At 48.5% G+C, this 23,565-nt stretch overlaps 1 protein-coding gene across 4 annotated transcripts; it reads right to left on the bottom strand.

The window, feature by feature from the left end:
- Positions 1–612: 612 nt before the first annotated feature.
- On the bottom strand, positions 613–18,536 carry LOC100282800 (uncharacterized). Of its 4 annotated transcripts, XM_020551726.3 has the most exons (9): positions 18,045–18,536; positions 17,843–17,925; positions 17,628–17,687; positions 17,103–17,211; positions 16,019–16,071; positions 12,156–12,239; positions 9,270–9,350; positions 1,240–1,352; positions 613–1,046 (listed from the first exon to the last, which is right to left on the bottom strand). In XM_020551726.3, the coding sequence occupies exons 1-9, from the start codon at positions 18,163–18,165 to the stop codon at positions 989–991; spliced, it is 762 nt and encodes a 253-aa protein (XP_020407315.1). In that variant the 5' UTR covers positions 18,166–18,536; the 3' UTR covers positions 613–988. The 4 variants fall into 4 exon arrangements, with proteins under 4 accessions (XP_020407315.1, XP_008676867.1, NP_001354021.1 ...); NM_001367092.1 differs by lacking the exon at positions 12,156–12,239 and having other exon boundaries at positions 625–1,046; positions 18,045–18,496; XM_008678645.4 differs by lacking the exons at positions 9,270–9,350; positions 12,156–12,239.
- Between the last annotated feature and the right edge of the window lie 5,029 nt (positions 18,537–23,565).

The following is a 23,565-nucleotide window of genomic DNA, read 5'->3' on the forward strand; positions in this document are numbered from 1 at the left end:
CAAGCCGTTAAGGGGATCCCAATTCACTCAATCTAGATAAAAAAACAGCCCAATTCCAACACAAAGGCAAAGGCATACAATTCGACCCAACCAAGTTGGTGGTAACCTAACTTACCACGACGCACTTTACATATGATTTTTATGCTTACTGGTGTTTTGAGCTTATAATCTATTTATCATTTATAAATAATATAGAATATTACGCATACTGTCCCCTAAACGTCTATACAAATCTGTATGTCATGGCTCTGAAGGCTCTGATATGGTAACTTCATATAGACATACTCTAGGTGCTATAACTTATACCTGGCTCTTCTTGCGACCTTTCTTTGGTGTCTTTACTACGACAACATCAAATAGGTATACTATAAAAATAGTTAACAAATAATCTAATAATGTTTATTTTAGTATCATAAATGATATTATTTTATTATATAAGTTTAATTAATTATTATATAAATTTGGTCAACATATGATCTCTAAGGAAGTTGAAATAACTTATGTAATTTAAAACGGAGTAGAAAAAACTTTATCTAATCTAAACTTATCCATGTTCATGAGTAATGAATTTTCAGTTCAAGAACTTTACTATATTGAAAAAAATAACAAATATAAATTAGAAAGGATGGTAAAAATATGTGCAACTATCATGACCACAAAAGTTGAATATACAATTTAAATCTTCCTCACATGCCATACAATTCAATGACGGGCAGCATCAGACGCAACTTTGTACACATTAACTGACTCAAGTACTGGCCATCAAAACCGAAATAGAATAAAGGAACAATTGAGAGGGAAAATAGAAGAGGATTCACACAGGATCCAGCAAGAATTCCAAATAAAAAACAAGGAAAAAGATTATTAACAACAAACGATGATTTGATGCCTTCAGGACGATGAGATTTTTGAACCATCAAACAGGCACTGAAAGTTTGCTTAGCAAAGCAAGCAGTCCACCTTCTGACATTCATTAGTTTTCAGAAATTCAGGTATCATCGACCTGAGAATGGAAGACAAAGCTCGGAAATGTAGTGGTGATGTCCCTGCACAAAGTTAGCATGATTAGAACCATAAATTGATTTGGTTGAAGTAGAACTACAATTTACAATACTAGCTCATTCAGGATAATCGCATGTGTTCTGATATTATCTAAATAAATCGTGGTATTTAATGTTGTCTTTGTTATTTCCAGCTAAACAGAGTTAACAGCATACGCAAAAGATTAGAATATCTTACTTGAGATATTGTAGTGTCATGTTCTTCAATAAAGAGGGATGCCTCACTACTAAATTGCGCCATTCTTCTTTGTCAATTTTCCCATCATGCTTTGTGTCTGCCTCCTCAAAAGTCTTTTAGAAAAAGAAAAAACTTAATAAGATTCAAATAGCACATAGGCTGACCAACTTGTCACGTTTTCACTTGTTTGGAGTATTTATTTAAGTAATAAGCACAACACAGTGCATCAACCAACACAAAAAGGATACTATTGATAATAGCTATAAGCCTATAACTATATACATTTTTCTTGTTTACAAAAACAACTATATTTATTGTATTAACTAAAATAATTGATGACTGCTAAGTGCTCTTGTACATAGGATAGTCGCGCTTTCATTTCCTAGGCACATATGTGAATTCAGATATGTAATAGGTTAGAATTTGTGTGAAAATTTTCATAAGCCCAATTCAACCCCTAGGGTATCTTGATCCTTTCATATATGAAAGGTTACATATGTAAGTAAGGTATCAGCCAACGCGATTCAAAAGGGGACATACATATTATGACAACTTCAATACACAGTGATGTTTGCAAAGATTCTGTTATCAAACTTAATTTCCAGATATGGTGGCAGACATCTCCCAAGTGCAAGGTTTTCCTACGTCTTAGGATTCGAAACAAGTGCTGAACAGTAGATTGGTTAGCAAAATGGGGGCTAGCACATCCCGAAGTGTGTTCATTGTGATCAAGAGGAGACAGTACAACATAATCTTACTAGCTGTGTTTTTGCTACGAATTGTAGCATCATTTGCTGGCCCTACTGTCCTCAAACACACTGCACCTAGACACCATGACAACTGTGTTATGACCGGCATCTCATATACCAGGCGCAGGCCCATTAGTGGCTGGGGGGGGGGCTAAGGCCCACGGCCACAGGCCACATGGCCAGGTGGATGAGATCGGCCAAATAGACTAGACAAGGCTTAGCTAATAAATAGATAAAGGAGAGATTATCTCTGGTTAGTTGGATAGAGATTAGAAGAGATCTCATATCTCTTATCCTTAGATCAGATAAGCATCAGTTGGGACATAAATACTTGTAAGTGGTCATCTAATGGGATTAAGCAGAAATTTATATTGTTTCTGGCTTCCTCGAGGAGCCGGGATTTGCCCTAGCAGCCTCTCCTCTCGCACGCAGCAGCAGCCATGGCGCCCATGCGCCGCCACAGGAGCCCTAAACCCCGTCCACAATTCTCTCACCCCTACAACGTCCAACCAGTCCTTGGTAGGGCTAGGGTTCCTAACAGCCTTGTATAGACCTCTGATCCTTCGGCAACCATGGGTAACCCACCACCAGCCCCACCCGCCTCCCTGCCGTCCTCCTCCCCCTAGCCATCATCACTGCTACTCGCCTCCACCATCGCGCTGCCCATCACCACCACGCCCATTCAGCCCACCTCCGGCGTGACCACCACCCTTCCCACGGTGACCAGCGAGCAGCTGACGGCGTCCCTCGGCCACTTCAACAACGTGGGAGCTCTGCAAGCCCAGGTGAATAACAAGCAATCCGGCATGAACAACATGCAGTCCGGTATGTTCGCGCTACAGTCCAACGTGGCCGCGATGAAAGCCATCATGCTTGGCTCCCAGCCGTCGCCGCCTCTGCCATCGTCCACCGCGGTCGTCGATGCTCTGTCGTCTCCATCGCTGCCGGCCCTCACGTCCACCCCGGCGGCCTCATAATCGGCGGGTGTGTCGATCCACCAGTTGACCTTCATGCGGTCGGCGTCGAAAGTTCCGGCATGGGCACTGGGCTCCGCACCACCGCCGGTCTACTCCTCCAAGACGTCGATCACCACAACAGTGTCGCAGCCGTCGGCGACTACTACTAACATGGCGCCCTTTGGAGGCACGCTAGCCCCATACCTCCTATACAGGGGGTGGATGGGACCATGTTCCCCTCCCCGCTAGGCGCCTCCGACCGGTCCCCAGACGAGGCGTTCCAGGACCGATCAAGCTCCAAGCCGGGCCACGATCAACTTCCACCGAAATTCTACAAGCTCAAGTTCACGACGTATGACGGCTCGGTGAACCCCCTGAACTGGCTCAAATCACTGTGAGCAGTTTTTTCGCGGCCAGAAGACGTTGGCCTCTAACCGGACGTGGCTCGCGTCCTATAAACTTCGGAGCGCGGCGCAGACGTGGTACTACGCCCTCGAGCAAGACACCGGGATGCCGTTGTGAGAGCGCTTCAAGGAACTCTGTCATCTGCAGTTCGAACCGCCTGGCCAGGATTCGTGCCTTGCGGAACTCGGTCGGCTTCTGTTCCGCTCCACGGTGCAAAACTTCACGGAACGGTTCAACGTCGTTCTCTACCACGAGCGCAATCTTGACGTTGACCAGAAGACGGAGCTCTTCGTGGGGGGCCTTCCGGACCACATCCGCGTCGACGTAGCGATGCGCGCGTCGTAGTACCTTCCGACGGCGGTTTACTTGGCCCGGGCGTTCGAGCTGCGTTCCAACAGCATCATGGCGGATGCTCTCGTCAGGCCCCCAGCGACCAGCGCGGCAGCAGCCGCGCCCGATGCCTCTCCAACCCACGACCGCACCTAGAGGCGTTGCACAGCTGACCGCGGCTACCCTGTCGCTGATTCGATAGTTCCGTCGCCTCACGCCGTCGGAGCAATAGGAGCGTTGCCGTCAAGGGCTGTGCTTCAACTGTGATGAGCCATTCGTCCGTGGCCATCAGTGCAAGCGTCTCTTTTACTTGAAGTCGGGCGGAGTCTGCGGACGAGGTCGCGGAGGACGCCACGACGGATGCCACCCCGAAGGCCGAACAACCGCCGCTACGACCAACGCATTGGTGGTCTCCCTCCATGCACTCGTGGGCATTCGGACGGACAACACGATGATCATGCCCGTGGTGCTCAAGGGGACGCGCTTCTTGGCCCTGCTCGACACCGGTTCCACCCACAATTTCATGTAGGGGCCGTGATGACTCGACTCGGCTTGGCACCTTCAGGCGGCGAGCAGCTCCGAGTCACGGTGGTCAACAGTGACCGCCTTCGCTGCGTCGAGATCGCTCACCACGTGCCCATCTCTATCGCCAGCGACGAGTACGCCATCACCTGCGTCGACATCGACTTGGGCTGCTTCGATTTCATCCTCGGCGTCGACTTCCTTCGAACGTTGGGCCCCATCACTTGGGACCTGGCAGCCATGACGGTCGCTTTCCAACGCAGCGCACGACGCGTTGTGTGGCACGGCGTCCAGGGAGCGGAGGCCCCAAGCAGGGCGCAGTCGACCACGACCTTGATGGCGACCGCGGAGCAACAGCCCCTGCTGGACCGCCTTCTCCAGCAGCATGGCGCCGTCTTCGAGGAGTCGCGAGGCCTTCCACCGTCGCGGTCATACGACCACCACATTCACCTTCTGCCAGACACGGCCCCTATCATGGTGTGCCTGTACCGTTATCCCTAGCTCCAGAAGGATGAGTTTGAGAGGCAGTGCGAGGCCATGTTAGCACAAGGCATCATACGGCCCAGCACGTCTCCGTTCACGGCACCGGTGCTCCTCGTCCGCAAGGCGGACCAGACTTGGCGTTTCTGCATCAACTATCATGCCAAGACCTCCAAGGACAAGTTCCCAGTCCCGGTGGTGGATGAGCTCCTCAACGAGCTCTGTGGCGATCGCTTCTTCACCAAGCTCGATCTCCGCTTGGGCTACCACCAAGTGCAGATCTTTGCTGGGGACATCGCCAAGACGGCGTTCCACACCCACCATGGCCACTACGAGTTCGTAGTCATGCCGTTCAGACTCTCCAACGCATCGGCCACGTTCCAGGCATTGGTGAACGACATACTTCGCCCCTACCTACGACGATTTATACTTGTTTTTTCGACAATATCCTTATTTACACCTCGTCATGGGCAGAGCACCTCCAGAACATCGCCATCGTCCTCAACGCTCTTCGAGCACACCACCTCCACCTAAAGTGTTCAAAGTGCTCCTTCGGGGCTCCGTTTGTGGCCTACTTGGGCCATGTCATCTCCGCTGATGGCATGGCAATGGACGGCGACAAGGTCGCGACAATCCGTGCGTGGCCAACGCCGCACTCCGCCCACGGCCTTCGGGGCTTCTTTGGCCTCACGAGCTACTACAGAAAGTTCATCAAGGACTTCGGCGTCATCGCTGCCCCACTCACGCGTCTTTTATGCCGAGATGCGTTCGTGTGGGACGACGAGGTGACTACGGCGTTCCAAGCACTCAAGGGTGCTCTCACCACGGGGTCGGTCCTTTAGATGCCCGACTTCGACAAGACCTTCGTGGTCGACTGCGACGTGTCGGGTACCCGCTTCGGGGCTGTGCTCCACCAGGGCACCAGTCCCCTGACGTACTTCAGCTGCCCCTTTGCAGCCTGCCACCTAAAGCTTGTTGCTTATGAGAGCGAGTTGATCGGCCTGGTCCAGGTCGTTCATCATTGGCGTCCGTACTTGTGGGGGTGTCCCTTCTTGGTGCGTACTGACCACTACAGTCTGAAGTTTTTGTTTGACTAGCGGTTGTCTACAGTTCCTCAGCACTAGTGGATCAGCAAGCTCTTCGGCTACGACTTCGAGGTAAAGTACCGCCCGGGGCGCATCAATGTCGCGATGGATGCTCTATCCCACCGCAACGCCGAGGACGCGCCCTGAGCCACGGGCGCGGTACTGGCCATCTTAGGGTTGTCGTTCTCGTTCCTGGAGGACACGCAGTCATGCACAACATTTGTCTGGCCGCCTGCGCACGGGTGACCTGTTCGCGCCCTAGCGCGAGGACGCGGGGTTGCTGCACGGCCGTCGCATCTTCGTGTCGGATGTCGGGGATCTTCGACACCAGGCGATCCAGGTGGCTCACTCGGCTGGGCATGAGGGCATCCATAAGACACTACATCGCCTCTGCGCTGACTTATCCATTCTGAGCGATCGGGCCCTGGTCGCGGACTGGTCCGGTTTGCGCAACATGCCAGCACAACAAGACGCAGAGTCGCAAACATTGCCACCAGCAGGGCTGCTGCAGCCCCTGGCGGTGCCATCCCATGTGTGGGTGGACATCTCCATGGACTTCATCGAGGGGCTACCCAAGGTCGGGGGCAAGTTCGTTATCCTCACAGTGGTCGACTGCTTCTCCAAGTACGCACATTTTTTATTGCGCTCGGCCACCCCTACACGGCGTCGTTCGTCGCTCGCGCCTTCTTTGATGGCATCGTCCGACGACATGGGTTCCCCGCCTCCATCGTCGACGATCGGGACCCCGTGTTTACCAGAAACGTGTGGCGCGACCTCTTCAAGATGGCGGGGGTTACGCTCCGCATGAGTACAGCCTTCCAACCCCAAACCAACGGCCAATCGGAGGTGGTTAACAAGGTTATTGCCATGTACCTTCGTTGTGTTACATGTGATCGGCCGCGTGCATGGGTGGACTGGCTGTCATGGGCGGAGTATTGCTATAATACCCATTGTTTAAAAGGCCTCGCCTAGGCGACGCCTAGGCGTCCAGGCGACATTTTTTGCTAGGCGTCCGTGCCGCCCAGGTAAAATTGAGTATGGCGTCCGCCTAGGCGCGGTAGGCGTCTGGGCGACGCCTTTCTCCCCCTGGGCGACGCCTAACCTAGGGTTTGTTGGCGCTGGATTTTGGCGCCCGATGCGCTAGCTTGGCGGACGTTTCCCCTGTAAATTGGCGCGCGTTCCCCTTGCGCGCGCGACTGCTCCTCCCCTTGCGCGCGCGGCTGGTGGCTATTCTCTGATTCTCTCCCCTTGCGCGTGCGGCTCTTCCTGTGCGCGCGGATCTTCCTCCGTGCGCGCACCCTGCACGCGGCTGCTCCTCCCTGCGCACGCCCTGCACGCGGCTGCTGCTCGCCGCACGCCAAAGCTGCTCGCTGGGCACGCGGCTGCTGCTCGCTGGGCGCGCGGTTGGCCGGCTGCACCCCCTCCCTGGGCGCCCCTCAGTGGTAGAGTGGTAGACTGGTAGGTCCTCCTCCCCTGCTTCCTCCTCTCCTGCTTTCTCTCGGGTGTCAACACCCAAAAATGAGGCTAGTAAGGCGTCGCCTAAGCGCCCGCCTAAGTCGCCTAGGTGTTCAGGCGGTGGATGGGCGCCTAGTTCTGCCTAGCCGCCTTTAAAACCATGATAATACCTCATTCCACACCTCCCTTCGCACGACGCCCTTTGAGGGGGTGTATGGCAGGCCGCCGCCTCCCTTGCTACCCTACACGTCGGGCACAGCACGTCAGCACGCACGAAGGCGGCTGATTCTCTCCTGCGCTCACGTGACGACATTCTAGCGAAGGTTCGCCAACGCCTTCTCCAAGCGCAGAATCTCTCCAAGAGGTACTACTACACCGGCCATCGGTCCCTAGAGTTCGCTGTTGGGGACTAGGTGTGGCTTCGCCTACTCCACCGCACCACCCAATCCCTGGAGCCCGACGCCAAGAAGAAGCTCGAGCCAAGGTATGCAGGACCATTCCGCGTCGTGGAGCGCATCGGCTCAATGGCTTATACACGAAGTCTTCCATGTGGGCTTGCTGAAGCCCCACCGCGGTGATCCCCCGAAGGCGACGAGTGCTTTGCCCCCGATTCAAGACGTGTGCTTGCTCCCTATGCCCGACCAAGCCCTGCGCGCGCACAAGCGGCGGGACGTCTGGTAGGTCCTTGTCAAGTGGCACGGCCTTGCTGAAGAAGACACAACTTGGGAGCCACTGGATGACTTCCGCTCGGCATACCCAAACTTTCGGCTCGAGGACAAGTTATTTCAGCAGGCAGGGAAAGATGTTATGACCGGCATCTCCTATACCAGGTGCAGGCCCATTAGTGGCTAGGGGGGCTAAGGCCCATGGCCACAGGCCACATGCGGCCAGTTGGATGAGATCGGCCAAATAGATTAGATAAGGCTTAGCTAATAAATAGATAAAGGAGAGATTATCTCTGGTTAGTTGGATAGAGATTAGAAGAGATCTCATATCTCTTATCTTTAGATCAGATAAGCATCAGCTAGGACATAAATACTTGTAAGTGGTCATCTAATGGGATTAAGCAGAAACTTATATTGTTTTCGGCTTCCTCAGGGAGCCAGAATTTGCCCTAGCAGCCTCTCCTCTCGCACGCAGCAGCATCCACGGCGCCCACGCGCCGCCACAGGAGCCCTAAACCCTGTCCACAATTCTCTCACCCCTACAACTTCCGACCAGTCCTTGGTAGGGCTAGGGTTCCTAACAAACTGCTTTGCTGATTGTGGAGGAAATCTAGCCAAAAATTTTGGAAGGCCACAAAGAAAAGTTTCAGCAGTGCTGTGGTCTTGGGAGCTTGGAGACTATGGAATTTCAGGAATATATGTGTCTTTGATGGTGCCTCTCCATCCTTGCCGGCTACCCAATAGTTGTTTCAATGAAGAGCTGCAGATGTGGAGTTTTTCTGAAGCTCCGAAACTTCAGAATTTACTATTTGATCGTGTGGAGGGTGTAGAGTAAATTGCCTCCGTAGTCGGGTTGTGCTCTTGTGTTTATATTGCGTGATAAGCCTATGCATTTTTTTCAAACCTTCTTTTATCTCCTAGTGGAGGTAAGTAGGTTGCCCTGTATGGGGTTTCTTTCCCTCATTCTCTCTTTAGTATAAAGATGTGCAGCTCTCCTCCACTGTTTGAGAGAAAAAAACTAAACCTCTTTCTCACCAAATTGGACAGCATATGAAGCACCTTGTTGCCACGGCTTTGTAACATGCTTCCTTTGGAACTGCTACCCAGCTGGCCTGCAGTGACCGCACATCCACAGTGCTTCCAAATCTCAACCAAGTTGGACCCCCAATAGTGTATCCACTGTTGCCTAGCCATAGGTTGTGTCACACTGTTAGTTATGGCTGCTCTCCATGCTCCCTATTATAATCCCAATTCTTCTCAAGAAACTATGGGCTCTTAATTGGCTCCACACATTGTTTTCATGATTTTCTTATAAGTCCACAAGGGCTCTACATGAAAAGGAAATAGCCAGACAAGTATGTCAATACAAATATCTCAGCACACCTTATCAATGATGCTCTCTATGACCTCATCTAAAAGATTCATTCCTGACTCCGCAAGTGTAGCAACAACCATTTGCTTTACCTAATAACAAAACAAGAAAATTATTAGATACAGAATGCATTAAAATCAATTCACTTTTTAGTAGTTAACTGGCTTTAATAAGAATAATAGAAATGCTGATTTATAAAGATATTACTAATTAAAACTCTATGGATCAAATGATGTTGTTGTAACTTTATGCCGATAGCTATTTAATTTTATGTAATAAGCACAAGCCAGGAATCATATGATGTAAATTTGTTTTTTCTCGAACGCGCGGAAGAGCTGCGCATCATTTACTTAAGAGGAGAAAAAAAGGCCCAAAATGGACCCAAATACAAAGCCTACAGAAGGCAATAGAAAACACACCCACTCACAGTCTGGCCTGCAACTATACTGCAGCACCACTTCTAGATGGTTACAGCGAAAAAACTGCAGGCAGACCCCCAAACTCAACAAACACTACGCCCCGACCCTATTAAGGGCGACCTCTAGGTCTAAAATCTCAAGATGTTTAGCTCCAGCCTTACTCCAACACACCAACTCATCTAAGAAAACCCTTCGAACTGTGCTTAAAGAAGGGTTCTCTCCATTAAAGACTGCCTTGTTACGGTGAGTCCAAAGGCACCAGGCCCCTAGAATGATGACGTTGTTCAATCTCTTTCTCTTGCTTTTGTGCACCTTCTTACATACCTTTCTCCACCATTCTGGAAAAGAGATCTCATCGCCAGACGGAGAGAGATTGCCAAACCCCAAGGGAGAAAGGATGATATGCCAAAACTGTCTTGCAAAGATGCATGTGCAAAGGAGATGTTGGACGGTTTCCTGCCCCTGGTCACAAAGTGGACAAGACTCTGGGTGGTCCAAGCCTCTCCTCTCCAGTCTATCAGAAGTCCAACACTTATTCCGTATTGCCAACCACAGGAAATATTTGCATTTTGGAGGGGCCCAAGACTTCCACAACCTCTTCATGGCTCAAAGGTAATGGATCCCATGAGGAATGCCTTGTAGCATGACTTAGAAGTGAACTGGCCATAGGAGGTATGCAGCCACACATGTCTATCAGTTTCTTGAGTTAACACCACTCTTCTTATAGCATCCCACAGTTGCAAGAATTGTTGCACTCCAATCAAAGACAGAAGGGTCTTTATGTCATTGACCCACTGCCAGTTTTCAAGAGCCTGGGCCACAGTTCTAGTGGAAAGAGCACTCTTACCCACCTTAGAGGCAACAGCAGGGGCAATGTCCATGATGCAACCCCTAGCTAAACATTTGTCCGACCAAAATAAAGTATTGGTTCCATCTCCAATCATAGTAATAATCGACGAAGCAAAGAACCTCCTGACTTGTTTTGGTATATGAAAGTTTAGCCCATGCCAAGGTCTGTTAGAGTCCGTTTTTTTCCAACCACAGCCATTTAGCTTGCAGAGCCCAGCTTTGGAAGTATAAATTAGGAACCCCAATACCACCAAGCTTTAGAGGCCTTGTAATAATATCCCAAGAGACTAAACAATTTCCTCCATTCATGTCCTTTCTCCCTTTCCATAAAAAACCTCTTCGGATCTTGTCAATCGACTTAATCACCCACTTAGGGATATTCATGGCAATGAGGAGATAAATCGGGATGGCCGACAGAACAAACCGCACCATAGTCGTTCTTCCAGCAAGATTAAGTAGTCTAGCCTTCCAATTAGGAAGTCGATCTGCAATCTTCTCAACCCAATTCATGAGATCTATCCTTCCTAGCTTCTTGTCTGAAATTGGAAGCCCTAGATAGGAGCGCGGAAAAGAAGCTGAGTTGCAATGAAGAAGGTTGCAGCCCTCTTGCACAGCCTGCTGGCTGCACCTTATTGGAATGGCACAACTCTTATGCATATTAGATATCAACCCAGAAGCTGAGCCAAAGCAATCTAAGATCATTTTAACACAATTCAGATCTTCCTCTAAAGGTTTAACAAACAGGACCACATCATCAGCATAAATGGAAAGTCTGTTTCGAACATTTGCTCCCTCCAGACTTTGAAGCAGCCCCTTACTTTCAGCCAGCGAAAACAGGCTGCTGAGGACATCCATAATCAATAATTCAATACAAACAACATAGGAGATAGAGGATCCCCCTGACGAAGACCTCGCCGATGTCTGATAAGATCACCACGGGACCCATTCAAAAGCACTTGAGTGGAAGAAGAGGCCAACAGATTTGAAATCAGGTTACGCGAAATAGGTCCAAAACCAAGGTGAGAAAGCACCTCAATAAGAAAGGCCCATGAGACTGAATCAAAAGCTTTCGAAATGTCCAATTTCAAAAATAAACTTGATACCCGTCTCTTGTGAAGAGACTTAATTGAGTGCTGGACCATCATGTAATTGTCATGAATAGATCTTCCACTACAAAAGCACTTTGATTAGCTGCAACCAACTCAAGAAGGCGGGGACCCAGTCTATTAGCAAGCAATTTGGTGACCAATTTAGCAAAGTTATGGATTAGGCTAATTGGCCTAAACTCCTTAGCCGTCAAGGCATCCACTTTATTAAGAATAAGAGTGAGATATGATGAATTTAGCAGCCATAACTTATGAGAATTTCCATGAAGAAGGGAGTCCAGGGCAGCCATTAGACATGCCTTAATGATATGCCAACAAGACTTATAAAATCTCCCCGTGAACCCATCAGGACCGGGGGGCTTGTCAGAAGGGAGATATGCAATTGTGTCCCGCACCTCCTTTTCTGAAAAAGGAACCTCCAAGGCGCTCAGATCAACTGCATTTCTATGGCAATTCACCAAATCAAAAGTAAAAGGTCTCTGAAATTCAGAACCCAAAAGATTGGAAAAGAAACCATCCGCACCTCCTGCGTTTGCTCATGATTGGTGACAATCCTCCCATCATCTTCTAATTTAGAAATAAAATTCCTCTTCTTGCGGAGACGAGCCTGCATGTGAAAGAATTTTGTGTTGGCATCATCATCCTTCAAACATTGAACCCGCGACCTCAAGCGTGCAACTGTCCTTTCCAAAGAAGCAAGGAAAAGGCAGTGCTGCTTCAGCTTTCTCAGCAACCAACCTTCCTCTATAGACAATACCCTGCTGTCTTGAGCTATCTCCAATTTATGTAGCACCTCACGAGCTAATCCCAATTGGAACCCAATATTGCCTACCACTTTGTGCCCCCAAGACTGCAGCCTTCTGGATAATCTTTTAAGCTTCAAAGACACCTTCTCAAGAGGGCAGGAGCCTTGAATCGGCTCGTTCCAAGAGGCAGCAACCTCTTCCAAGAACCCAGGGAAGTTGGGCCAGAAACTTTCGAAATGGAATCTACGCTTCCCCCTGAGATCCACTCTGAGCTTGAGAATCAGAGGACAGTGGTCAGAGATTTCAGTTGCACTGCTACAAAGCATACAGTCAGGAAAGTAATCTTCCCAGATGCTAGTACAGAAAATATGGTCCAGCTTAACAAGAGTGGGATCCTCCCTCTGGTTTGACCAAGTAAATCTCCTTCCAGACATTGGAATTTCCTTCAAGTCCAAGGAATTGATCGAGTTCCTGAAACTACCCAACAGAACCCGATTTATATTGGAATTGTTCTTGTCCTCCGACCTGTAAATCAGATTAAAATCACCAGCAATAATCCATGGGCCAACACAATCGTTCCTGACCTCTCTTAGCTCCTGGAGGAAATAATGTTTGAGATTGTCTTGATGAGGCCCATACACACCTGTGAACCACCAAAGATGACTAGACATTAACTGAAATTGAACTGAGACAGAGTATTCCTTGATAACAGAGGCACTAGAGGAATAGGATCCATCACGCCAGGCCACAAGAATACCTCCTCTGGTCCCATGCGCAGGGTAATACACAAAATTACTATATCCAGCACCTAAAATAGATAGGATATCGAAATCTGATATTGAGCATAATTTGGTTTCTTGCAAACAAACAATAGAAGGTTTGATGTCAAATACCAGTGACTTAACAGAGTCCCTCTTAGCACGGCCATTAAGACACCTCCCATTCCAGATTAGAAAACAGCTAGGATCCATGAAAACATAAAAGAGCAACTACCAGGACCACCAAAAAACCCACTGATCAGGTCTGCCCAGCTGGAGGCACATCCCAGCCAAACAAGGCTGCCAGAGCAGCAATGTGCTCCATGGAGAGGGCTGAATCAAACAGTCTAGCATAATTGCTTGCATCTTTGAAAGAGACATTCTCTTGTTCATCAGAAAACCCCAAATGCCTGCATATGTGCGCAGCAGAACTGGACCCCAATTCAGGTGGCATCCTGGCCACCCCCCTACTTTGCCTCAGCTGAAAATTACTTGGCATCTTTTTCTTCTTTCGTTTTACAGAATGAGGTGGAGCTAGGTGGCAAAAGACCATCAGTCGGTTTTGTAGCCCCTTCAAGGAATTCCAGTAAAGGAGTAGAAAGTCCAGAATTATCAGTCTGCGGCGGCTGAACCTGAACCCTTCTTCTCCTGGCATAGACTTTGAAACAAGGGGGCTTAGCCCTAATTTTGCAGACCCATGAGTTTGTTGTTCCCAAGGACAAGTTCAAGGCTGAAGCCCTTTCCTCCATATTACAATTACTTTGGTTCTCCTCCTGAGATTCAAGTTGTCCCGCTTCAATAGAGGCAGAAACATTCAAACCAGTACCAGATGAAGACGCCAGAAACCTTTTGTCCACTGAGACAACATGAATATCCCTTTCCGGGACAGGAGAATCCAGCTGGGAGGGCGACATAACTGCTGACACCGGGCCGGCATCCAAATCATTCAACATAGGATACGCCGATACGGCACCGCCGGGAAAGACTCCGGGAGGGGGGGGACGCAGGCGCCTCCAACTCTACAACCGAGGCACTCAAGAGAGTAATGGCATCGACTAGCCTACCCCCCATGGAAACCAAAGGGACACGCGGAGGGGAGGGCACATGCACCGTTAACTCTTCAACCGAAGCGACATCAACTGGTCCAACCTCCGCCGAAGATGAAGCGACACGTGGTCATCGTGCATGCACCGAGGTCCGAACAGAGGAAAGCGGTTAATCCAGCAAACGCGGCCGCCGCCTGTGATGGTCCTGATCACGGTCTTCGCCATCAACGTCCGGCGGGGAAGGCGGGGGAGGCGGAGGCTGGCTTCCACCCGGCAAGTCACACGAACGGAGGACCTTCACTGAAACTGAAACTGAAACAGAGTAAACTAAAGTGCGAGGGAAACACGAGCCATCCTCTCCAAGAACCGACGGCTCTTCAGCGTGAAGATCCAAGACAGCAGACAGACAAACCGGAATGGAACTCTAGGCCTTCAGCTTCAACACAGACATGTTAACTTCATCCACAGAATCTGGGTGCAGACCTTGAATTAAGCAGTGAGTACTAAGAAGATGCTCCGTCATGCTAATTCCCTAGAGATGGGCAGGAATCCCTCAAAGTTCAATGTCGAGAAGCACCGGCAAGGCGCCGCCACCAGCGGCCGACGCCTGATGAGACCACCGCCTAATATGCAACCTGATAGGGGGGTCCTCCATTAAAGGCACGGACAACATGATCCTCAGAGGGGAAGAATACCAAGAAAGAGTTTGACGCAGCACGTCGGAGCTGAAGCGCATCAGCCTCAAGGCCAACCCTCGAGGCGAGCACATCCAGGACCCGTGGCGCAGTCAGAACTCTCCTGGCCAAGAACGGTGACGATCAACGCGCGACGAAGGTCATCCTCGGCCCGATCAACCATCCTTGAACGCCTGAAGATTCTCACATTCGAGATTGAATCCCCCGAGGTGATGGAGGGAGAGAGTAGAGGCGAGGCACGAATAGAGGAGCCGCGGACTTGACCTCCATCAGGAACAACCTTCCGACGTCTATGATCACGACGAGTACGCTTCCTCGGCTCCACACAAGCGCCAGCAGCACCGACCACAGTCTCCCTGAGCTCCCTCCATTGCACAGAGAGAAGCCTCCACTGGTGGGGGCTCCCCCCAAGCAAGCGGCAGAGGAAACGCCGCACCTGACCGCGACACACAGCCGCACGGTGGGAAGGGGAGAAACAATTGAAGCACTTCCCACGCAGATCAGCTGGGACAGGTCCACGAGAGGGCTTTGAAAGGCGGGAACTCCGACAATACTGTTTGAAGCACCACCGTACAAACTCAAGTTTATGTAAACCCGTTTAACATATAGATCAATTCGCACAAAATCTCTCTTAACCAGCAACAAAGCAATCCAAACTTATAGATGTAGAATATGGTCTTTTTTGTTAATAAGTCAAAACAATACACATCGAATGGGGTTGAGAACTACATCATGCAGCCACAAAATTGCTCAGTACAAATTTGAAGGCAACTATGATTCAAGTTAACTAAATATATGAAAATATTTGAACTATCTTACAAATGGAAACCAGAAAGAGATGGTAATCCATATTCTTTTTTGGGTGATGGTCCAATAGCATTTAGCCGGCTGGAATTGGGTTTAGCTATACATTAATTCTGAAGATGTGACCACTAGTTATAAGGGAAGAAAAATGGAATAACAAAGAACTCAAACATGAAGGAAAAAGTGAAGGCAAACGATTTGATAAGATAACAACTGGAAACTAGCCAATTCGATTATACCAGCCAGTATCAGGATTGTAAAATATTTGTTAAAAACAAAACCATATAACCCTACAAACATGCTAAGTTCCAACACAGCACATAGATTAGTTAAATACCTCCTGTCTTTCAATGAAGCCTTGTTGCTTGAGGTCATAAAGTTGGAATGAAACTGCAAGGATTGTAGAGTCAGAAGGGATATTTTTTGCCCTCAAATACAAAAAAAAAAAAAACACTAAAGCAGGCATAAGGCACAGAGAAGAAAGAAAGAACATCGGCATATGCTAAAACAAATTAATGCAATTGCTTATGTGTCATTGTACACTACTAAACAACAAGAGAGTTACAGCCCATATTGGCATTCCCCATGAAAGACCACTAGTCCTCAGATGGCATGAAGTACACAAATCTATAAAAGGATCACAATCTGAGTCAATACAAATAACCTCTTAACACTTAACACATCCTCCTAATCCGATTTAATTACATGTCAAAGTAGGCACAACTCCAACACTGAGATCTATGCTGGATCTGCATTTAGCCTATTCTCAATGGTGGTTTCATGGTAGTTTTATGCACATTTATTAGTGTGCCACACTGCCACATCAGATTTTTTTTATGACATGGCATAGCATTTAAGAGGATTAAGTTTCATGGGATGAAATTAGTTTCATGGGGATGAAACTATGTCAACTCATTTCCAAGGTCACCTATATCTAAGACTGACATATACCAATTGCTGCAGCGAAAAAAACACAGTAGGTAGTTGTAAGTAGTAACACATTATGATGTTAATCTCGTAAGCTGTGGCACTAAAATTAGTTGTCACATTTCAGCATGGCGCTATTAGGAGCCAATTAGCAGAACTTATGGATAGAGGTGGTGAATATCAAAGTCGTTCTTTACAAAACCATGTATCAGTAACCTTAAACTTATATTTTTCCTTAGTACAGAACATAGATATTTATAAATAATAATGCTAAGTCTATTTCTACTATGTACTATCATAAGTTGGCTTAAGAAACTATGAAATAGGAAGTGTCATTTGTAACACTGTATCATCTGGAACTATGCCGGCGTTCATTGTTTATTTTTTGAATTATACTATTCATCTTGACCACATCAACATAATCTGCCGTTATGTACATGCCTTATTTTGGAATCAAACAAACTGTGCACATGCCCTAAGTATCACAAACTTACACTCGATCTTCTCATCCAAGGGAGCATTGGGATGAAATACTGAGAGCGCCCGAGCAAATTCTTCAAATCCAAGAATCCCATTGTGTTTTGTATCAAATAAGTCAAATACCTGCAAGAACAATGACAATGGTTATAGCAATACAATGTCATACTAACTGGAAAGAAAGTAAGCATCCACAGGATCTCACTTGACTATTTTTCATTGGACACAGTTACATATGAACACAGCAGGCATAAATGATTATTTCATAATTAAAAGTTTTGGTTGGCAGGTGTGTAGTAAAGCAGAGAATGTGTGGGTTCAGATGGTTTGAGTGCAAGTGTTTGTGAGCATGAACTGTGTCTTCATAGAAAAGGGACAAGTTAAAAGAGTGCAGCCTTATGTAGTTATGTTATTGATATTATAGCTTCAATCAACAAATACCTGATCATGACTGAATACTACTAATAGTGCTACAATATTTTTCATTGGACAACTACAAAGTACAAAGAGCATAACAGAAACAGTATGCAAAGTAGCCTTACCCGATCAGCAAACAAACTTTCCTTCTTATTAGTCTTGAACAGCGCCAGCTGAAACTCCTCCTGCAGGATGCCAGGACAAGAGCGCCACAACCCAGATTACTCATCACGATCATGTGTATGGTGTATGTGTATTGTGTACATACATAAAGCAAGAAAGTTGTATTCATTTTCCTAAGAGAAGAAAAGAAAGAAAGCAGCAGCAATCACCCACAAACCTTGTTGATCAGCCCATCATCAATCACAGCACTGCTGATCTTCTTGAACAGTTCATACAATGCCTCGACCTCGCTCACGCTAACTGCAGGTAAAGTTTTAGACGCAGACGAGGCAGTAAGACAAACGGAAGACAATCGATCACGGTACTACGGACGAAGAATTGAAGGAGACAACGGAAACGGGGAAGCGGCTTGGACGTACACACGGTCTCCCTAGCGAGCACCTCCGGATCATCTAGGCCGTTGGGCTGCTTGAGGTCGATGTGGCAGCACTTGAGGAGCACGGCAAGGAGCTGCTTCACTCCATCCAGGCACTGCAACATGGTACCGCCGCCGTCTCTTCTGCTAACCAAGCATCGACGGGCGGGAGCAGCAACTCACGGCACCAAATACCCACCCACCCCCCACCCCCGGCTCACCCGGCCAAAAATGGACGCCCGGCGATGGAGATAGTCCACCAGATTCGGACGACCGACGAGGGATCGGCGTGGCGGGGATAGGATCGAGGCTCGACGAGACGCACGATTCGACTGATAGGATAGGATTTGCTTTGCGGTGCCCGAGGCTCGTTGTGGCGGCCGCCGGAGGAAGGGTTTCTGAAGCCGTCGTTGAACGGATTGGGGAAAGAGGATGAAACGGTGGAGTTCTTCGTGTTTTTGTTTTTTTTCCCAGGAGCGTTTATTTACCTTCTTTGTTCTCATTTTTTTTCTATACATATTAAAGGCGAGCTGCTCTCTTGAGCTGTACACGTCATCCTTTTTTTCTCCTCCACAGGATCGAGAATCAACTATCGGCCTCTTCGGGTATGGCCCGCTTGACGGCTTGCCTTCCGACGAGTCCACGGGACGCGAGCGTTCCAGACGCGAAAAAAACGCCGTGCCACCGCTTGTTCCAGTGCTCCCCCTCTCCCTTGCTGGTTCCAGCTGACCAGCTCTGTCGGACTCCATCTCGATCTCGTCGAAAGTCGGACCTTCCCTAGCAAGCGAGCGTCGTCCGAGCGAGCGAAGCGGCAGCATGCGAAGGCAGAACGGAGGATAGACCGACGGAGCAGGCGAGGCCGCAAAGGTGAGTTTGCCGCGCGAGCGAACGGCGGCCGGTGTCCGTGGGCTGTGCAGCAAGCAGTAAGGGTACTAAGGGAGTCTCGCGGCGGCGAGCGGTGTGCGTGGGCTGTGCAGCGGGCAGTAAGCGGGGGCTGTGCGGCAGCGCTAAGCGGGAGCGTCCGAGCGACCCTAGGCACTGTTATTGAGTTTGTGACCTAAATTCTGAAGAAGGCGGCCAAGTTGGCGAGCGAAGCGGAGGCCCATCGCCTGAAGTCTTGGGCCTCTATAAATATCTTTGTAAGCCGCAGGAGATATCTATCTCAATGGTAAATCTCCTGCGATCTGTAACCACCCGAAAATAGTGAGAAGTTGCCGGCCGGCGCCCGTAGTTTTTTCCCCTTCACTTTAGAGGGGTTTTCCACGTTACATCCGTGTCTCCTCTGTGATTGATCCTATTTGTGTCGCATTCATTTATAACAAGTGGTATCGGAGCTTTGGTTGTTTGGTGATCGGTGTGCTAGGGTTTCCTGCCGACGCACGGATGCCGACGTCAATGAAGTACGATCTTCCGCTGCTGGATCTCGACACGCGTTTCTCGCTGTGGCAGGTGAAGATGCGGGCAATTCTCTCGCAATCCGATCGCGACCTGGATGATGCCCTAGATGGATTTGGCAACAAAGATGCCAGGACGTGGACTGATGAGGAGAGGCGCAAGGATCGTAAGGCGCTCGCTCATATTCACCTTCATCTGTCTAACAATATTCTGCAGGAGGTTCTGGCGGAGAAAACTGCTGCTGCTCTCTGGTTGAAGCTGGAGTCGATCTGTATGTCAAAGGATCTGACCAGCAAGATGCATGTCAAAATGAAGTTGTTCTCCCACAAGTTGCAGGAAGGAGGCTCCGTTCTGACGCACATATCGGTGTTTAAGGAGATCGTGGCCGATCTAACGTCTATGGAGGTAAAGTTTGATGATGAAGACCTAGCTCTTCTTCTCCTGTGTTCCATCCCTGCATCGTTTAGCAATTTTCGAGATACCATCCTATACAGTCGTGATACTCTAACCGTGGTTGAAGTGTATGAAGCTTTGACTGCGAAAGAAAAGATGAGACAGATGGTTAACTCGGAATATGCTGCTGGCTCGAGTGGAGAAGCTTTGTATGTCCGTGGCCGCACTGATCAGAAAAAGTCCAACTCAGGTGGCAAAGGAAAGGGGAAGAACCAGAGGGGTCGCTCCAAGTCAAGGGGGCCATCCGATGAATTGTTTTGCAAATACTGCAAGAAGACGAACCATGTAATTGTGAACTGTTACAAACTGCAGAACAAGGAGAAGAGGAACAAGGTGAAGGGTAAGACTGGAGGTACTGTCTCTATTGCATCCGAAAATAATTCTGATAATGGTGATGTTCTTATTGCCTTTGTTGGTTGTGCTGCTGATGATGCCCAATGGATCCTCGATTCTGCTTGCTCGTATCATGTTTGCACTAAAAAATCTCTGTTTAGTACTGAAAGGGAATTAGGCTTACACCTAGTTCCTAAATAATTTTGGTGGTTGAATTGCCCAACACAAATAAATGGACTAACTAGTTTGCTCTAGTGTATAAGTTATACAGGTGTAAAAGGTTCACACTTAGCCAATAAAAAGATCAAGTATTGGATTCAACAAAGGAGCAAAGGGACAACCGAAGGCACCTCTGGTCTGGGGCACCGGACTGTCCGGTGTACACCGGACAGTGTCCGGTGCACCAGAGGACTCCAACTCAAACTTGCCACCTTCGGGAATTTCCAGAGGCACTCCGCTATAATTCACCGGACTGTCCGGTGTACACCGGACAGTGTCCGGTGCTCCAAGGAAGAGCGGCCTCCGGAACTCGCCAGCCTCGGGAAAACGCAGCGGCTGCTCCGCTATAATTCACCGGACTGTCCGGTGTACACCAGCAGAGCAACGGCTACTTCGCGCCAACGGTCACCTGCGCGCACATTTAATGCGCGCCAGAAGCGCGCAGAAGTCAGGCGCGCCCATACTGGCGCACCGGACATTGAACAGTACATGTCCGGTGTGCACCGGACATCCAGGCGGGCCCAGAAGACAAGCTCCAACGGTCGGAATCCAACGGCCTTGGTGACGTGGCTGGCGCACCGGACATGTCCGGTGTGCACCGGACTGTCCGGTGCACCATACGACAGACAGCCTCCACCAACGGTCATGTTTGGTGGTTGGGGCTATAAATACCCCAACCACCCCCACATTCATAGCATCCAAGTTTTCCAGCTTCCAACCACTATACAAGAGCTAGCATTCATTGCAAAGCACACCAAAGAGATCAAATCCTCTCCCAACTCCACACAAAGCTTTAGTGACTAACGAGAGAGTGATTTGTAGTGTCCATTTGAGCTCTTGCGCTTGGATCGCTTCTTTTCTTTCGCAATCTTTCTTGTAATCAAACACTCACTTGTAATCAAGGCAAGAGACACCAATTGTGTGGTGGTCCTTGCGGGAAGTTTGATTCCCAAGTGATTTGAGAAGAGAAGCTCACTCGGTCCGTGGGACCGTTTGAGAGAGGGAAGGGTTGAAAGAGACCCGGCCTTTGTGGCCTCCTCAACGGGGAGTAGGTTTGCAAGAACCGAACCTCGGTAAAACAAATCCGCGTGTCACACTCTTTATTTGCTTGTGATTTGTTTCCCACCCTCTCTTGAGGACTCGTTCTTATTTCTAACGCTAACCCGGCTTGTAGTTGTGTTTATATTTGTAAATTTCAGTTTCGCCCTATTCACCCCCCCTCTAGGCGACTATCAATTGGTATCAGAACACGGTGCTTCATTAGAGCCTAACCGCTCGAAGTGATGTCGGGAGATCACGCCAAGAAGGAGATGGAGACCGGCGAAAAGCGCACTACAAGCCACGGGAGCAGTTCATCGGAAGAGTCCCGTACCAAGAGGAAGGAGAAGAAGGACTCCTCCAAAGGGAAGGAGAAGAAATCTTCTTCACACAAAGAGAAGAAGGAGAAGTCTTCCTCCCACAAGGCGCAACGGAGTGGGGACAAGAAAAAGAGGATGAGGAAAGTGGTCTACTACGAGACCGATTCTTCATCAACCTCCACCTCCGGCTCCGACGCGGCATCCGTCACTTCTAAGCGCAAAGAGTGCAAGAAGTATAGTAAGATCCCCCTACACTACCCTCGCATTTCTAAACATACACCTTTACTTTCCGTCCCATTAGGCAAACCACCAACTTTTGATGGTGAAGATTATGCTAGGTGGAGTGATTTAATGCGATTTCATCTAACCTCACTCCACAAAAGTATATGGGATGTTGTTGAGTTTGGTGCACAGGTACCATCCGTAGGGGATGAAGACTATGATGAGGATGAGGTGGCCCAAATCAAGCACTTCAACTCTCAGGCAACAACAATACTCCTCGCCTCTCTAAGTAGAGAGGAGTATAACAAAGTGCAAGGATTGAAGAGCGCCAAGGAGGTTTGGGATGTGCTCAAAACCGCACACGAAGGAGATGAGCTCACAAAGATCACCAAGCGGGACACGATCGAGGGGGAGCTCGGTCGGTTCCGGCTTCGCAAAGGGGAAGAGCCACAAAACATGTACAACCGGCTCAAGACCTTGGTGAATCAAGTGCGCAACCTTGGGAGCAAAAAGTGGGATGACCACAAGGTGGTTAAGGTTATTCTAAGATCTCTTATTTTCCTTAACCCTACTCAAGTTCAATTAATCTGTGGCAACCCAAGATATACACTTATGACCCCCGAGGAAGTAATCGGGAATTTTGTAAGTTTTGAGTGCATGATCGAAGGCTCGAGGAAGATCAACGAGCTTGATGATCCCTCCACATCCGAAGCTCAACCCGTCGCATTCAAGGCAACGGAGGAAAAGAAGGAGGAGTCTACACCAAGTAGACAACCAATCGACGCCTCCAAGCTCGACAATGAGGAAATGGCGCTCGTCATCAAGAGCTTCCGCCAAATCCTTAAGCAAAGGAGGGGGAAAGACTACAAGTCCCGCTCCAAGAAGGTTTGCTACAAGTGTGGTAAGCCCGGTCACTTTATAGCTAAATGTTCATTATCAAGTGATAGTGACAGGGGCGACGACAAGAAGGGGAGAAGAAAGGAGAAGAAGAGATACTACAAGAAGGGCGGCGATGCCCATGTTTGTCGGGAGTGGGACTCCGACGAAAGCTCTAGCGACTCCTCCGACGACGAGGACGCCGCCAACATCGCCGTCACCAAAGGACTTCTCTTCCCCAACGTCGGCCACAAGTGCCTTATGGCAAAGGAAGGCAAAAAGAAGGTTAAATCTAAATCCTCCACTAGATATGAATCCTCTAGTGATGATAATGCTAGTGATGAGGAAGATAATTTGCGTACCCTTTTTGCTAACCTTAACATGGAACAAAAAGAAAAATTAAATGAATTGATTAGTGCTATTCATGAAAAGGATGACCTTTTGGATTCTCAAGAGGACTTCCTTATTAAAGAAAATAAGAAGCATGTTAAGGTTAAAAATGCTTATGCTCTAGAAGTAGAAAAATGTGAAAAATTGTCTAGTGAGCTAAGCACTTGCCATGAGCCATTAACAACCTTAGAAATGAAAATGCTAAATTAATTGCTAAGGTTGATTCTCATGTTTGTATTGATTCAACTTCCAATCCTAGAAATGATAATGATTTACTTG

Source organism: Zea mays, chromosome 1 (assembly GCF_902167145.1).
Source record: "Zea mays cultivar B73 chromosome 1, Zm-B73-REFERENCE-NAM-5.0, whole genome shotgun sequence".
NCBI lineage: Eukaryota > Viridiplantae > Streptophyta > Magnoliopsida > Poales > Poaceae > Zea > Zea mays.